The sequence below is a fragment of the Micropterus dolomieu genome, linkage group LG06, assembly GCF_021292245.1.
Source record: "Micropterus dolomieu isolate WLL.071019.BEF.003 ecotype Adirondacks linkage group LG06, ASM2129224v1, whole genome shotgun sequence".
Taxonomy (NCBI): domain Eukaryota; kingdom Metazoa; phylum Chordata; class Actinopteri; order Centrarchiformes; family Centrarchidae; genus Micropterus; species Micropterus dolomieu.
Window position 1 is genome coordinate 17,026,270 of NC_060155.1, and position 16,963 is coordinate 17,043,232.

A 16,963-nucleotide genomic window follows, 5' to 3' on the forward strand; every position below is an offset into this window, starting at 1 on the left:
GAGGCTGTTACAGTCAGCACAACTCTTGAAAATAGTGCATTTTTAATCAGAAACTCAGCTGAATTTTTTAAGACGGCTTAATAAAGGGGTCAGTACGCTTCGCAAAATAAGCACGCTCATTTCTCAAGCTTTTTTTTTTTTCATTCTCCTGTCACTGTTCGTGGATGCAAATGAGTGCAACACCATGGATGCTTTCAAGGTCAGACTGTCAGCAAGTTATCTCCACTTCTGCAGTTAATCGCATGTCACCTCTTTCTCTAAAACCCCGCCTTCAAGTGTGGCCGTTCGGAACAGCTTAAACTACTACTCCATATAGGTCAAATAAATTAAAGACATGTTTGTGTGCAACAGTGGAACTTAACTGAGAAAAGATAAGAGATAATTGGTTAAAACAAGGCCCAGTGTCACACTGTCTGCTATCATTATTGTCATGGTGCACGCACACAAACACAGACACGTGTGCAGGCTTCTTGTGACCTGACATGATCAGTCAAAGTCAAACTTAATCACACAAACTGCACCAACATTAGCTTCACATCTGGGTCTTTATTTTTGTTTAAATTGGTTAAATATAAGTAATCTTTCTAAATGTCTGATTTTCTTTTTGACAGATAACACACCACACCCACAAATTTACAAAACAAGCCCAGGTGCAAGGCATGCACTTAACATACAGCCACATGATAAATGTGCATGCACACACACAGTCACACACTAACACTCCACTCGGGCACATTTCATATGTTGACATTTACAGTAGTTGCAGCTGAACTTTGCAAAGCGTCACTGTGGCATTAGTTTACCTCGGTCTTGCCCAGAGCCTGCAGGGTGTACAGGGGTGGTGGGGGCTCAGTGTTGTTTCTAGAGCACATGTGAACGTCACCTTTCATCAGCACTGGCCACAGTCCCCATCCTTAATGTGTCTAAACCAATCTGGGATGTGAATGAATAGCCTGCATGCCTCTGACATCATGGAGTTTCCACTGCTGCGATTTTCTCCTAGAGATAGCAGCTTTGATATTTCACACCGCTGGCTCCCTCGCAGGGGTTCCCCACCCACCACCCCTCCTGACCATAGATGGACTCTGGAAAGTCGCTGTTTATATGGAGGGAGGTCATCTGATAGCCCAAAGGTCAAATCTCCAACAGTTCGTGTTGAGTAATAGTCAAGGAGCTTGACTAACTAATAAAATACTAAAAAGGAATCGTTAATCTTAGCTGAGAGTTTTGGTGTGAGGATGAGCTGGGGTTGTGTTCCAAATTAGGATGTGATTGCTTAAATTTGGACACATTTTTGAACAAAGTATTAATGCTAATGCTCTGACGGAGCTGCACTTTCTAGATAGAAAACAAGCTTTCGCAAACACTTATGTCATCATTACAGTTCAGCTCTGAGTTTACATTTACCAATGCATACTCCTGTAACACCATCCTCTACGCTTGTGCTATAACTGAGGTGAGCACCCACATAGACAGCCAGTTTGATGACTTACTGTAGCAAGGTGTTGAATGGGGTTTTTCCTTGTGGAAAATTACAGTAAAATAACTCAGGTTTTCTTATAGGAGTTCTGCTATTGGCAGTATCCTTATTTCTATATTCATCTTTTTATGACATGGGCGGTATAGATTGAAGGATGAACTAGCTTAACTCTTCAGTTTGGTGTATTTTATCAGTGTCATTTAGGAAAATACTTTGTACTTGCTTATCCCGTTGTCCTGATCTATCCTGATGTTTGGTAAGCCAAACTTTGTGCGAGCAGCAGAGGAATGCTGTGTTATTCCAGAGGATTACTTCAGATGTTTCATTTCCTGTGGTGCATCTCCACAGCTGTGTGAGAGTCGCATGTTAAGCTTTTTCTTGAGTATCAAAGGGTTTGTCAGGTCAGTCATGCAACCTGATACCATTGTTTGATCGAGCATCTCTGAGCCTGCAGGAAAGAACCATCTCCATGTTTGGCCAGCATTTCTCTCTGCACTACCAGTGGGTTTACTTCTATTATTAAAAAAACAAAACTTATTAGTGCAGAATTTCCTGTTTAAATGGACCCATAGAGGCAAACATGCCTAACAAATGCGTGAACTAACAAGCAGTTTGCTCATGTCACAAGCAGATGACGAATGTTCACCACAGTTTGTTTTTGACGATTTGCTATGAGTGGTATGATACCTTTTAAGACCGGGACTCAGATTTTCCATCACACACACACATGCACACACACAGAACAAGGTGATATGACACCTCTAACTTTAGTCTGCCTCTCTGGATAATCCAGTTAGGATGCACTCTCTGGCTATCAGGAGGTTTTAAGCTTCCTCGTTTCCAGCTGGAGGAAAGACAGACTTCAGGCTCCAGACTGGTATCCTGAATAAACCTTTGTCACATAAACACACTCCATACATAACACTCTAGGATTTCCCCAAACATGCACACAGACTGGCAACCTGTCAGACAGATCTCTTCTTTTGCTGTGTGTGTGTATGTGTGTGTGTGTGTGTGTGTGTGTGTGTGTGTGTGTGTATAAAGGTTAAAGGTTGCGGGGGGCACCAGCTGATGTCACAGACTCAGAATGAGAGTAGTGTTCTTGATGACAGCCTGGCAACTATAATTGTCGTGACAACCCCCAAGAATCAGCTGTCATGTAACACCCATTCCTCAGAGCGGAGTGCATGGAAAAAGAAAACGCATGCACACACATAGCTGTGTCAGCGGGGGGAACCCTTTGGAAACAATGTCTGGCATGCTTGGGGATTTGAGAGGGCAGTGCAAGGGGAATTTAACCCCCCCGAGCCACCATTTATGTGGTGATTCTGATCCGTTTTGAGATGGAAATAATCGTTAGTGTTCCTATAAGTCATGTTTGTCAGGTTGCCCCTCCTCCATGCAAAGTGAATTTTCGAAAGCTGTTGCTCACTTTTGGCACACGTAAAAGAAGATTAAAGTTATCTAAAATAACCTGTTGAGCCTGTGTAATTCAACCCTGACATATTCTCTCATATTCCAGCCATACATAAAAAAAGCGTTCAACTATTTGAGTGTGACAAACAGCGCTGAGATATTTCCTCCCTTGTTTTGAAGCCAACGTCACGGGGAGAGCCATCAGGAGATGGCACGGCACAGTGCCAACCCTCTGATGTCTGGAACACACACACATACACAAACATTTGCATGCATAAGCAGCTAACACTATCACTGGTGGAGTCCTCTTGCCGTACAATGTTTTAATCGATCTGTGACTGGTGTTGCTTCTCTCCTTGTCACTTTTCATAGTGCTATCTCTCATCTGCTGCCTTTCAGTTGTCCATGTATGTATATATGTGATGCCTACTATGAGTGTACAACATAAGGTTTCTACATGTACTTCACACACCGAAATGGGTTACAAATGTGTTGTTTAGCATGTGAGGCTGCTAACTGGATCAGTCTCACGCGCTTGCGCACACACTCATGGTGCTTTTGGAGGCTGGTAATTAGTCGAAGCAGTAAGGTGTTAACAAGCGCCAGCCACACGTTTGCAGCTGAGGTGTCAATGCCAACGTGCTGCCGGAAGTCACAGCCCCACCTGCAATGAAAACACTTCGTACCCCCTCTTTGCAAACAACAGTGTGTGAGCTTCGTGCTCATTATGTTCAATGCCATACTGCTGGTATTGACAAGTGGCAAAGAGGCATTATGAACAAACAGTGGTTAATAACTTTTAAACTGAGGCAGTGGTTTATTAGCCTCTCATTCTGCTGTTACATGGCGTGGCAGCTTCCTCTGAAGACTTGTGTACTCTGCTGTGTGCCGTTGAGGGCTGGAGCAGGATCTTTAGGAAGAGGAGTTGCTACGTGCAACTCTTGGCAAGGCTTTCGCCATGGAGAACGAGCCCTACAAGGGATGAAGTTTCACAGGGCAAATGGCTCCTTCTGCTGCCGTACTAACTTGTGGGTTTGTTGGGAGGGGCTTAGCAGAGTGATGCGAGCAGCAGAGAGACACCAAAGGTTTTCCGTTGTAGCTTCGTTTGTTGCCTATTGCAGCTTTAATAAGTAAAAATGGGCCTTTCCAAGGGTTAACAAATATGACCTTCACCTTTACCGAAACAAAACAAGTGCATTAAGATAGCGTCCATGTCTCTCGCATGTTCTCCTCCTACTGCTTCCTTCGCCTATTTTCTTTTGCCTGTCAGCTCCACCCACTCCTCCTCTATCAACACGATCTATGAGTCATCTGATCCAAAAGGTGAGATGCAACATTCAATAGATTATTTTCATCTTGTCTTGCCACATGAGAGGCTATCTCAACTTGTCTTTTGTCCTTATTTCCCACCTTTAGCTTTCATTCAATTCAAAATTGAGACCTTGTTGCTTGTGATGGATTTTGTGCGGTCCGTGGTCATGTCAAAATAGGCTGCCCCCCCTGAACACGCTTTATATGAGCCCCATATTGTCCTCTAGAGTGGGAAGTTTCCATCACAGTTTGTGCTCATGATTGTACAGCCACTTGAACAAATAGAGAGACTGTGTGTGTGTGTGTGTGTGTGTGCTTCTTTTTTTGTCTCATCAATCACAGGAGAGGTGGTCCCAGTCACAGCAGTCTTTGTTGTCATGATGGGAACTTGGTATTGTTGCTATATTGATCGCATCATCATTTACTCATACATGAAAAACGTATTGGGGATTTGAGTCATCAGAGACATCTTGGTTTCGGTCTCTCCCTCTTAGTTCTTCCTCCAATATTTCTTCCTTTCACGGCCTATTTCCTCTACCAACATGTCTCAGGTTTTTTCTCTCCTCTCTTTTCCTTCAGGTTGTGGAAATAGCAGTATGAGTGGCGACATGTACAGTGCCGGCTACCACTCCATCACCAACATGGACTACTCCTCAGTGTGCATCAGTACAATGAGTGCAAGGTACAGCGACTGCCCGGGTATGACCTGGCACCAGATGGACGTGAGCCAGCTCTCCTTCCCTGATGCGTCTTTCGATGTCATCCTAGAGAAAGCCACGCTGGACTCCATCATGGTGGAAGAGAAGTCACCATGGGAGGTGTCCCATCAGACCGCCTGTTTCATTCACAAGGCACTCGCAGAGGTATTGTTAAAAATCAGTGAATCCTCACAAGGCTTGAATATTTGTTGAATTGAGATCCTGAGTTTTATTGGAAATTGTGGCTCTGGACTCTGGGATTTTTAGCCTAAGCATACTTGCATCTCTGTTCCGTTCTGCGTTCAATGTGTTTACGCACTGAAACAAAGGTGCCCAACCTTGTCCAACCTTCAAATACCATTACTATGGTAGTGTAAGTAGATCAATTTTTCAGCAGCTCCAGATTCAGTGCTAAAAATGGCACCTTATAGCTCCGCTGTGTCACAGAAGTGTGAACAAAGCGGAGTACAAAATCCTTAACTTAAAACTATGCAGGCTGTTCAACAAGTGGCCTAATCAAACATGCAGGTTGCCAACCCCATTAAAGCATTAGAAATCTCGAAAGTTTTAACTAAACAAAAGAGCAATTATAGGGAGCCTCAAACCACCGAAACAACAGGCCAAAATGGCTGTGTGCGACACACGTTTCTTCGCTGACATGGACACTGCATGTGGTACTAAAACCACTGTAGTAAAAGGATGCTGACAAACGAAAGAAAAAAAAAAAAAGTCCATTCAGATTCAGGTCTGTGACTTGGTTTATATGGATGGGTCTGAGCCAGTTGGAACCCTAAGAAAACAAGGCCCAATTCCTAAAGAACCTGCAGTTAATTTGACCCAGTTTTTGTTCAGGTTCCAACGTCTGTAGGTGAGTATAAGCATGTCATGCCACTCGGCAGCCATCTTGGCAACGCCTCCGGGCAGCTATTTCGGACTAACAAGACCAGGCGCCTATCTGAATAAATGGGGAGAGAGCCAGAACTGCAGTTTTACTGGTCACTAGGACATAAAAACTACATGAATAGAATCACCATTAAAATCTAACAAATGATTTAGCACCAAAATAAGGTTTAAAAAGCGTTTTTCCCAACCGGTTTTATGCGCAGTAGAAGTAAATACAAACCCTTACGTCAGTGTTTTCTTTTTATCTGTTTTTCCATTTTGATTTTAAATCAAAAAACAAGTTGTTTTTTGTTTTTTTTTCCGATTCGGTTTTGAAACGAAATAAACAAAAAACGAACCATACATGGATTCTGTTACTATGCCCTCCAGACATACAGAAGTTCTTCTAAACCGTTTTTGGGACAGTCTCTCTGGTTTAAAACAAAGTTTAGCTCCTAATAAGTAAGATTCAATAATATCCATAGCCTGGTTCACTTCTATACTACAGGAGTTGGAAGATGTTTTTCTTTTTGGAAGACTTGCATTTATTTTCTTGTATGGCAGTGATACACATAACAAAAAGCCTACTTTAAATACAAACTAGATTGGTCTGTCCTCTGTCAGTATTGTACAAGCCACGAGCTCTGCCACAATAAGGGTTTATCTGCAAATGACTTCTCTCGGACAGTAAAATTGGTGGCACTTTACATTTCCACTCTATTTCCACTGCCCATCATTTCACTTACATGACGTTGAGAGTCCTTCAGCTGCTGGCTGCAGCCCTAACCACCACTGTGTCAATGACAGTGTTTTGGCTATTAGCCACGCTTGACCTTGACACGCTAAGATGAGAGAACACTGCTATCAAGTGAAGTAGGTGGCTCCCGAGCTCTGTATGGAAGAAGAATTACTCATGATGTACTCACTGCTGCATTTGGATCACTGCTAAATGAGTGATAATTCAAAGTTTAGTTTGTAATTACAGGTATTGTTTAGGCTCACTATACAGACTTAACATATTATTACAGTAAATGCAAGAGTGGAAAAGGTCAGATTGTGTGAGTCATTTTAATGGAAGCAGGTAGCGAGGACTAAGGGCGACTAACGTTAAAGCAAATTTAAACCGATAAAAGAATGCTGTTTAATACTTTTTACTAGATATTTTGTATTTAGATAAATGAAAGTATTTTGGTCCTTTTTTTTGTTGAATATTCCACTGAAAATGTCAGTGGGCCACCAGCATAGTGTAGATGCTGATGATTAGGATTTGGCATTAAGTAGGAAAAAAATGCTTCAATTAATTGATAAAAAAAAGTTTGATAAACAGATGCTGCTACTGGTTGCACTCTGATGGATAGTTGTGTGGTGTTAACATGGAAAGAAATGCACAAACAAAGGAAAGGAAGAAGACTGCAAGCAAGCAAACAGGGAAAGCACAATTTAAAATACTTTACGTATACGTTTTTCAGGCCTCAAGGATACACACAGAGTTTTTCTCGAGAAACACCTTTTCTTTTTGTGTTATTTCACCATGCAGTAATACAAGCTGTCAATATTATTGATGAAAGATATTAAAAAATATATTATCAGTCTGAAGTATTTGAAGGATCTTTTGATCACCCCAAGTAAACAATTGCTTATACTGGGCTCTATGGGTCAAGTCTTGAAGGGCAGCGTCTGACAATAGCAACACACACACGCAAAAGTAGAAAGTGTCCTGGGTGTTTTCCTCTAGCAGAAGGAAGTATTAAAGAAGGATCAGCTAGCGTCTTTGGGGGACAGATGGGAGGATTTGAAGTGAAGCTGAACTCATGAAGCAGCCCCTGTTTGAAAGCCATTACAGTAAGAGAGTCTGGCTTCTCCCTCGTCATCACCTGCTTCTTTTCACACATTCTCTTCTCACTTCTGCCTCTCTCTCCGTTTTTCCCCTCATTTCCACTTGTGTTTCTCTCACCTGCTCTATGGTCAGGGCTGTGTGGAGACAGTAATGTGTGATTGTGTTCATATTGTCTTTCTGATGTACTCTGAGCGTTGTGCATCTTTATATGTGTAAGTACTGGTGGGTGGGTGTGTGTGTGTGTGTGTGTGTGTGTGTGTGTGTGTGTGTGTGTATAATCACGGAGAAGTCAATAGTCCTCTTTGCTGGTATATTTTTGCTCTCTCACTGTGTGCTTGTATGGGTACAGCAGTCACGATTCCAGTTTATGTGCTTGTATGTGTGTGTTTTGCAGGAATGTGGGTGGCGGGTTCAGAGCCTGCTTTCATTTCTTACCAAACAAATGAGAAAAAAAGGGGGTGGGGGGCAAATGGAGAGAGATAAGAGAAAAGAAAGGTGAGAAGGAAAGAAAGAAGCTGCTCTGAAGAAACAGGAAAATTGTCTGAATGGCGAAAAGGTTGGAGATCCCTGAAGAATCTTTCACTGAATTCACATGCAAGGAAGGAGGGATTGAAGGGAAAGGGGGAAGCTGCTTGACAGCACAGGAGAAAGAGAAAAAGAAGAGGGGGGAAAAAGAGGAAGGAGTGGGAGACAGAAACCGAGACTGACAGAAAGCTAATGAGCAGTGCACCACTGTGAGACCAATGAGAAGAAGGTAGCAAAGGAGAGGAAGAGGGAGGAACAGGGAGGGGAGGGAAAAGAGTAGATCACACTTTCATCTAAAATTTGCTTTCATAGTGTTTCCTAAAAACAGCAATCACATTGAGGTAAAAAACTAAGAAATGTACTGGTGACAATCAACAATCGATGCCACCTTGTATCAAAAGACTTATTCACGCCACCATGATAACAAACCATTCAAGTACATGTTTCAGTATGTTGAGATAGGAAGGTACAAATCTGCTCTGAACAAACAGTTCAAATGCAGCAGAAAATGCAGCAAAAATCAGAACTCCAAAAAACTCTATCAAGGATGCACATACTATACATAGAATCACTGTACAAAAGATGACAGCCATACACACATGCACACAAACACAAACAAAATCTCACAGTAGAGGCTGAAGTGCACTGAAGTGTGAAATTTATTTCACAGCCTCACATGCTCTGTAAATCGCTCATACTGTTGCTATAGAGAGTCCTTCGTTGGATATCATCTCAGGCTAACACTTTTAATTGCTAACCTTTTAATCCTGTTTAAAGAGGTAAACACTAGTCTGTGGGCTTTTTCAGAGAGGTTGGGGCTAGTCTACCTTTTAGTCCAGTTTAAAGAAGTCAATGTAAATCTGTGGTTTAAAGGTATAGTTCAGTTTTTAAAGTCGGGCTCCCGCGGCATAATCCAGCGCAAAGCCAAGTTGCGTTTATGCATTGTCATACGGAAGTTCTGCCGTTGAGAAAATGTAGTTCAAAGGAAATGGCTGTCTGACGGCAAGTGCTGAATTCTAAATATAGCATAAACTGATACTCCCCCCCCCCCCCCCCCCCCCCCCCCCCCCCCCCGCTGGGCCTTCTTTAGGTGGCTAAAATATGTTTAGTTGATCCTGTCCACGGCAGCGCATTGCTTGGCTTCCATAGTGACACAACTCTCTGCTTCTCCAAACTGGGGAAGTGCTGACTGCCGTACTGCAGGCAATACACTGATCTGACTATGGATAAGTAGCCCCACGTCAAAAATCCTGAACTATCCCTTTAACATGATACTTTATGGATGTACATGGAGATTCCTCCTTCACTTGGCAGTCAAAGTGCAGAGTAAGCTGAAGAAAACTCTTTGGAGTCGGACATTTTTTGTTTTGTTTTTTTGCTCAAGGACACTGAAGTGGATATTGTTGATAATGCTAGGTCTAGAATTTAAGAATTTTAAGTTTGATAAATCTCCTTAGTGTCAGTATCTAACCAACAGATGGAAGAAACACTGAGAATTTGAATGTGAAGAAGAGAACTGTGTCTTTTGTGCAGACCACTTCATCTCAGAAATAACTTTTCTGAAACTAAGAGTGTGTGTGTGTGTTAGAAACTATTGAAAGGGTTTCATAAGCCCATCAAGCCCTTCATCAAAAGCTTCATAGTGTTGGCAAGAAATTTTAATCCTCATCGCTATAAGACAAAAAATACTGGTGACATGTTGACCTGTTTTCACCGGCTTCACAATCTTTTATTATTTTCTCTTCCTCTGAGCTTCTTCTATACAAAGAAGTACAAGCTTTACGGCCAAAGGTTGTTTATGGTTTTGCTGCTTTTTCAAAACATCAGAGCGAGGTTAGATGGGTGATATGTCTCTGCTTGCATCCGACACAGATTGTGACCAAGACTTTATTAGGCCCATCTCACACAGTGTGACATGCAGCACACTTGTGAGATTGTTGATAACACACAGTCTGTCTGCACCTTTTAGTGAATTTGAAGAGCTTCACGGTAGCAGTAGTAGGTACTAGTGCATCACTTAAGCTATACCATCATGTCATTTACCTGTTTTTCTTTCGAGAAGTTTCCCTATGATAGCTGAGACTGTGACGGGACACCTTCTTCTCCTCTTCTCTTTTTCTTCTTGGTAATGTTGCATTATTCAGGTGATACCTACTGTATGTAACTAATTGCATGCAGCCAAACCGCAGCAGTGGCTGCGCTACTGTTCTTATGCCTAGGTAATACAAGGTAAAGGGAGAGCTTAGAAACACAAACATGCACAGGAAACAGGCGAGAACAGACATGAATGAATTTACAAAGTGAGATATTTAGTGATTAGATGCACATTTTTCTGATCCTTTAATGTGTAAATGACATTTAACTACTTTTCTGAATGAAATGCAGGTTTTGTACATGACTCAGTTCATTGGTTGGATTTTTGTGTTTGGTTTCAGGCACATTTTAGCCAAGCAGAGCATTTCCACTGAGACTTAGTGTAGATAACGTGTGTGGGGAGGTGGAGGTATAATCATGCAACCCCCACAATCCAGAGGAATCCCCAACTAATGTATTGGAAAACATGTGTACCCACTGAGCCATCATGGTGGAGAGGCTGATGTCATATCATCCTGAGCTGGCTGAATGCAGAGAGTGAGAGACAATCATTGACACTGATTGGTTGTCCCTGGCTCCTGCTGTGGAGAGTTCTTCTCTGGTCCATTACTGGGAAGCTTGGATGCCTGCCGGGAAGATGGCCCCAGGGGATCATTCATCTTAGGACACACACAGCATAGATGGCATACCAAATCATACACACACAAAAGCTCTAGTCGTATTTCTCAGAGTTTGTGAATTATATTCTTGTAGCGCTCAAATAACATTGTACACTCATGTATGCGCATGTATCTCTTTCTGCGTATGTCTGCATCTTGATGTCTGCATGTTTTCACTGCTGTTTGAACCATTTGTGCCAGGATAAAGTGGATTACACCAATCCACTTTATTGTCTCTCTCCTTCTCTCGCTTTTCACATTCTCCCTTTTCTATCTCAAATTTATATTTATATATATATATATATATATATATATATATAGAAGCCAAGCCTACAGCCAGGGGCGGGCTTACAAATACATCAATCATGAAGTAACATTTGTATGTCAAACAAATGGCAAACTTATTAGCACATTTTAACAAAACTCCCTTCACCGCTATGCATCATGGGAAGTCTGAGGGGCGGACTTAGGCTACGTAGCCGATCACCCCGGACTCACACAGGCAGCGTGTGAACCGCGGTTTACTTCTGTCCTCTGACCGGCTTCTACTTCCACTGGAAGCCCCTCAGCATCTCAACAGCAGAGTGTGCAGCCTGCCCAGCGTTAATAACTTGTTTTTTGTCCTTTTGTGATTCTACTTCCTTCTTCACTGTGGCCCTCATTAGTTCAGAATAACAGCGTTTTGCCCGTTTGATTTTACTGACATGTTTAGATTTTGTTGATTTGGTGATTAGTGCTTGCTGTATGTACTTCTACTATGATTAATTAGGCTATCTACTTAAATTGTTTCTTTTTTGTCTGTTTTAACTGTGTTTATTGTTGATATACGATCGGGAGTCTGTACAGGGTATTTTATTTTGAAAATTGATCGGATTCTCGCTGTTTTATGTCTGACTTCCTGCCCGGTTCATCTGCTCTGTGCTGCTTGACGGATGCCACGCAAAAATACAGTGGTTGCTTCTCTCTAGAGCGGAACGGGAGACACTTCTGGGACGCACTGCACCGCTTCTGGTATGAGCACAGACTAGAATGGCTGTGATCCCCTCCAGCAGCCGCAACGCAGGCAGACTCAGTGAGTCCGGGGTCATGTAAACATGGTATTAAATGACTTGGTAGCCGGTGGGCACCGTGATGAAGCTCCGACCTCGTCTTGAAAACGCAGTGTTCACATACGATACTTTGATGATCAGTCCCAAAAGTCAGTAGATGAACATGGCAAAGACTATACCTGGTTTGGTACCTTTTACATCAGCAAATGGGGTTTGTCCCATAGGCCAGGGGTTTATGGGGAACAGGAAATTTACCAGGTAAATTAAAGATGGGGGGGGGGGCGCCATTTCCCAAGCTTTGGCTGAGGAGAGGCCCGCAGACTGCCATAGACTGTATATAAAAAGGTTAGTCTGCAAAAATTAGCGATTTGGTGGTTTGTGCGAACAAGGTGACCTGGGGTCGAGTCAAATTCCCGACCTGAATTCTTGCAGCAGTCCGCCCCTGCCTACAGCCTATGTTTTATATTTTGTTGAGTTGAGTACCTACAGTATCCATATCCCCTTGTGTTGTGGTTGTCTGCCAGAAGCTGTCATAAATTTATTCTTTATCCAGCCAGACAGATTTATTTGATACATTTTTTAGAACTTTGTTGTTTTTAACTACAATTTTTAACCAGATGAAGGCTGGTATATATTGGATATCTTCTAATCTAGAATTACTGTTTTAGCGTACATTTAAATATTGGGCTCCAAGTCCTATTCATGTGTGACTGTTATGTTTGGATGTATCTATTTTGCTACATAAAACATGAACATAAAGTTAAGGAATTTAAGGGCAACATTGATTTTAATCATTGTTGCTGAAATTGTCCACAGTGAAACAAAGAGTCTCATATGTGAAAGTAATTTGCAACAGCTTTGGATTGCTCTAACAGAAATGTAAAATACTATAGTCTCTTTATTTGCAAATGTGGCAATGAAAGTGCAGGCACAGGTGGATGTGGCAGCACAGCCTCAACACCATATCGAGCTAAAAATCAACATTTAACTTGTCAAACAGCTCTTTTTTAAAACACACCACAACATGTACCACCTTAGCCAACGTGGTGAAGACAGGCACCGTTTGAGCCACAAAATAAGCAAATGGACAGCAAACTAACTTAAACCCAGTGACATTGGGAATTTATTAGGATTTAAAAACATTTTGCAATAAAGAATATTTTTAAGGATTTGGTTCAAATTAGGGCTTTGCAATACGATGATATCTATCGTCTGACGATAGAAAAACGTCTATCGTTAATTATGCTCTATCGTTTATATCGTTGTGTCACAAATTCCACACTTTACCGTAATATTTTGGTGAGGGAACGGCGCTATGCACTAGTGATGTGCAATACCACTTAATTCCTATATGATCCAATTCCAAGTAATACCCAGGCTGGTATTGCCGATACCGATACAAAAACTTTTTACATATTTTATTTCTAGTTTAATGTGACCTCCCCCCTCCCATGTCTGTATTTATGAGAGAAATAAGGAGTAGGCTGTAGCCTTACCAATTCAAATAATAACAACAATAATAATAGCTACATAATGACAAGACATCAAACTACTCTCATATTCTTTAATTATAATAAAAATATCCTGCTCAGAACTGCCGCTTCCTAACATCATCCCATTATTGTGACAGACTTAATCTCAGATGTTTAGTGAAGTTTGCGGTGTTGCCAAAGTATTTCACTGTCTATGCACACACATCACACAGAGCAACATTATTACCTTCACAGCATAAATACAGCTAGACCTGACTGTTTTTACAGTCAGCCAGTGTCAGGATTCAATCGTGGGAAATGTAAAGGGCTTCAGGGCTCACTTCAAAGAAGCTCCGTCACAGAGCCTTAGCACAAGCTTTGACAGGGGAAGTAGTTCCTATCAACCGAGTATAATTAGACCATCCTGGTGACAGTAAGATACTTATGATAAAACACACACTCACTCCAAATGACTGAGTTTAGATATCGATCCTTTTGAGTAACGATCCTAGAGCAGGAAACGGTGGTATCAGAAATATCGATACTTTAGGATTGATCCGCACATCACTACTATGCACCGCGTTGAAGTTAGTTTTACGTTGGAATTTGACATTTACAGAATGTCCAACGTAAAAATTAATATCAAACTTGAAACTAACTTCACAGCGGTCCGTTCTTCCACACGTGACAGCGTTGCGGAGAAGAAATTGCATTAAATATAATGGACGAGTCACACTATCCAGCAGTTCCAGCCATGATGTGTGTATTAGTCAGGTAACGCTTACTTTATAGTTCGCCAAGACATGCTGTTGTGATGTTAGCTATAGCAGCAGGAGAGCTGTGAGTATTGCTGCCCGAGGCTGCTGTGCTGCTCTGGGACCGTCTTGACCTCTCATATTTGCAGCAGCAAGTAGTGTCAGATTGCTTATCCACAACCTACCTAACATTAGTTACATTACTTGTTGTGTCGTTGTTCACACTCTCATGGTATTTGTCATGGTGTTCTCCAGAATCGCTTTAGTTACCCCACCATGATAATGCAGAGATATATTCCGAGTTGCAGTCGGAAATGCCATATTTCATTGAACTTACAAAAATAATTTCGGTAACACTTTCTATGAAGGTCATCGCTATAATGACTTATGCATATATTTATAACACGATATAATGCATCCTTACAACATTATAACAGTTGTTATAATCACTTACAAACATGCATTAGGCGCTATAGCAAAGTTCATAATGTATTATGACCTTTTGATTTAACGTTTTATAACTAATAGTAATACCAGTTTATACCACTGTGCGGCAAGAATCTCCGACCATGTTCCATAACACATTATAACCACCGACTCTGCCTCCTTATGAATACACTTTAGTCACCATTTACAATTAGTGATATAAAATGGAATAATAGCTTATAGTAATGTTTAATGTTATATAGCATGTTTTTGTTTGCTTTAAGTAAAGTGTTAAAATATCTATCGCTGTATAATATATTACAGGTGGACATAATACCATATGAACTAATTATAAGACCTTATAACACGTAATTGTTTTAAGTAAAGTGACACACATTTTGCGCAGGAAAACAACTTTTATTTATGTTTCTTCACTTTATGAACAATCTGTATGAATTTTGAACATTTTGCAATTTAGCACAAAAACACAACATAATTGCGTCAAGAAAACTCGTTGCCAGGGTGGTGAAAGATCGCTCAAGAGAAGACCCGTTGCCGACCATATAACATCATGTAAGAAGACGCTCAGATGTTGTCACAGATGAATGGCGAGCCTATGGACAGGCCCTAACAGATGCAGTGGACAAGACAACCACTTCACAAAACGTAGCCTATTAAGACATTTTAAAGTAATTGAATGGGAATACTGTTTGGGCAGTAGGAATGAGAATCTCTTGCAACCTCACGATTCGATTTGATTACAGTTCAGAGGGCAGCAATCCATCTTGATGCATCTTTTTGTTTCTGTGTAAATTCTGGATAATTACTAAGCATTTCGTTTACACATTAAAATCCAAAATAAATATCTCCTCAATTGCTTAAAAGGACTAGTTTACATCCCTGATTTACTTTAGTAGCCTCAGCTCCTCCGTGGTCACCAGCGTCCTTCCTTTAACAAGCAGTTGTCAGACTCCTCTGGACACTGAAATATAATTTAACTTAACTAGCAGGATGTACAGTACAGTCCCTGACAAAAGTCTTGTCGCTTGTGTACAAATTGACCTGAAGTGCCGCTGAAATATATTTCTAATCAAGATTTTTTTTACAAGAAATGGCTCAGTTTAATCCCAACAGCTTTTGTAATAATGTTTCAGTGCAAAACGAAACTGTCAAAAAGTATTCAAATATTCACAGCTTGGTAAAGCCCATTGAGTCAATTTTTGCAAAGACATAAGTGTTGTCGCCTTGTCATATGAGCTTCACCTGTGACTAATAATGGATCAATTAGGTCTCAGGTGTGTATAAAAACAACCCCAGTACACTAGACCTTCACATCAACAGCAACTAGACCTCTGCAAACATGCCTAAGATTCACCCTGAGACTAAAGTTTTGATTATCAAGAGGCTGAAGACCAGATCCACTGCTGATGTGGCAGACACCTTCAATGTGTCTCAGTGTCAAGTACAGAGGATAAAAAAAACATCTGAAGACACTGGAGACATTTTTGACAAGCCCAGGTCAGGCAGATCCCGCAAGACAACTGCTCGAGAGGACCGTTTGGTTTGAAAATCCAAGGCCAGCCCATTTTCCACTGCAGCAGAGCTCCACGAGACCTGGTCACCTGAGGTCCCTGTGTCAACCAGAACAGTTTGTCGGATTCTGTCTCGAAATGGCCTCCATGGTCAGTGCCCAGAAGCCAGCACTAAACAAAAGACAATTGAAAAACCGTGTGGCATTTGCCAAGGCCTACAGCCTGTTAAAAAGGAATGGACGCTGGAAAAGTGGAAGAAGGTGGATTTTTCAGATGATTCTTCTGTTGAATTACACCACAGTCGCCGCAAATATTGCAGGAGACCTACTGGAGCCCACATGGATCCGAGATTCACCCAGAAAACAGTGAAGTTTTGGCGGAAAAATCATGGTCTGGGGTTACATCCAGTATGGGGGTGTGCGAGAGATCTGCAGGGTGGAAGGCAACATCAATAGTCTAAAATACCAAGAAATCTTAGCTACCTCTTATTTTCCCAACCATAAAAAAGGCCACATTCTGCAGCAGGATGGTGCTCCATCGCATACTTCCATCTCCACATCAAAGTTCCTCAAGGCGAAGAAGATCAAGATGCTCCAGGATTGGCCAGCCCAGTCACCAGACATGAACATCATTGAGCATATGTGGGGTAGGATGAAAGAGGAAGCATGGAAGACGAAACCAAAGAATACTGATGAACTCTGGGAGGCATGCAAGACTGCTTTCTTTGCTATTCCTGATGACTTCATGAATAAATTGTATGCATCCTTGCCAAACCGCATGGATGCAGTCCTTCAAGGTCATGGAAGTCATACAAGATATTAAATTTG

General features: G+C 41.6%; 1 protein-coding gene across 3 annotated transcripts in view; it reads left to right on the plus strand.

Moving 5' to 3' along the window:
- Nucleotides 1-16,963, plus strand: part of ece2a (endothelin converting enzyme 2a) — a 181,317-nt gene that overhangs the window by 37,012 nt on the left and 127,342 nt on the right. For all 3 annotated transcript variants that reach the window (XM_046051483.1, XM_046051486.1, XM_046051485.1), the window contains one exon: nucleotides 4,787-5,070. In XM_046051483.1, coding sequence (XP_045907439.1) covers nucleotides 4,787-5,070 — 284 coding nt within the window. The remainder of the gene's footprint in view (nucleotides 1-4,786; nucleotides 5,071-16,963) is intronic.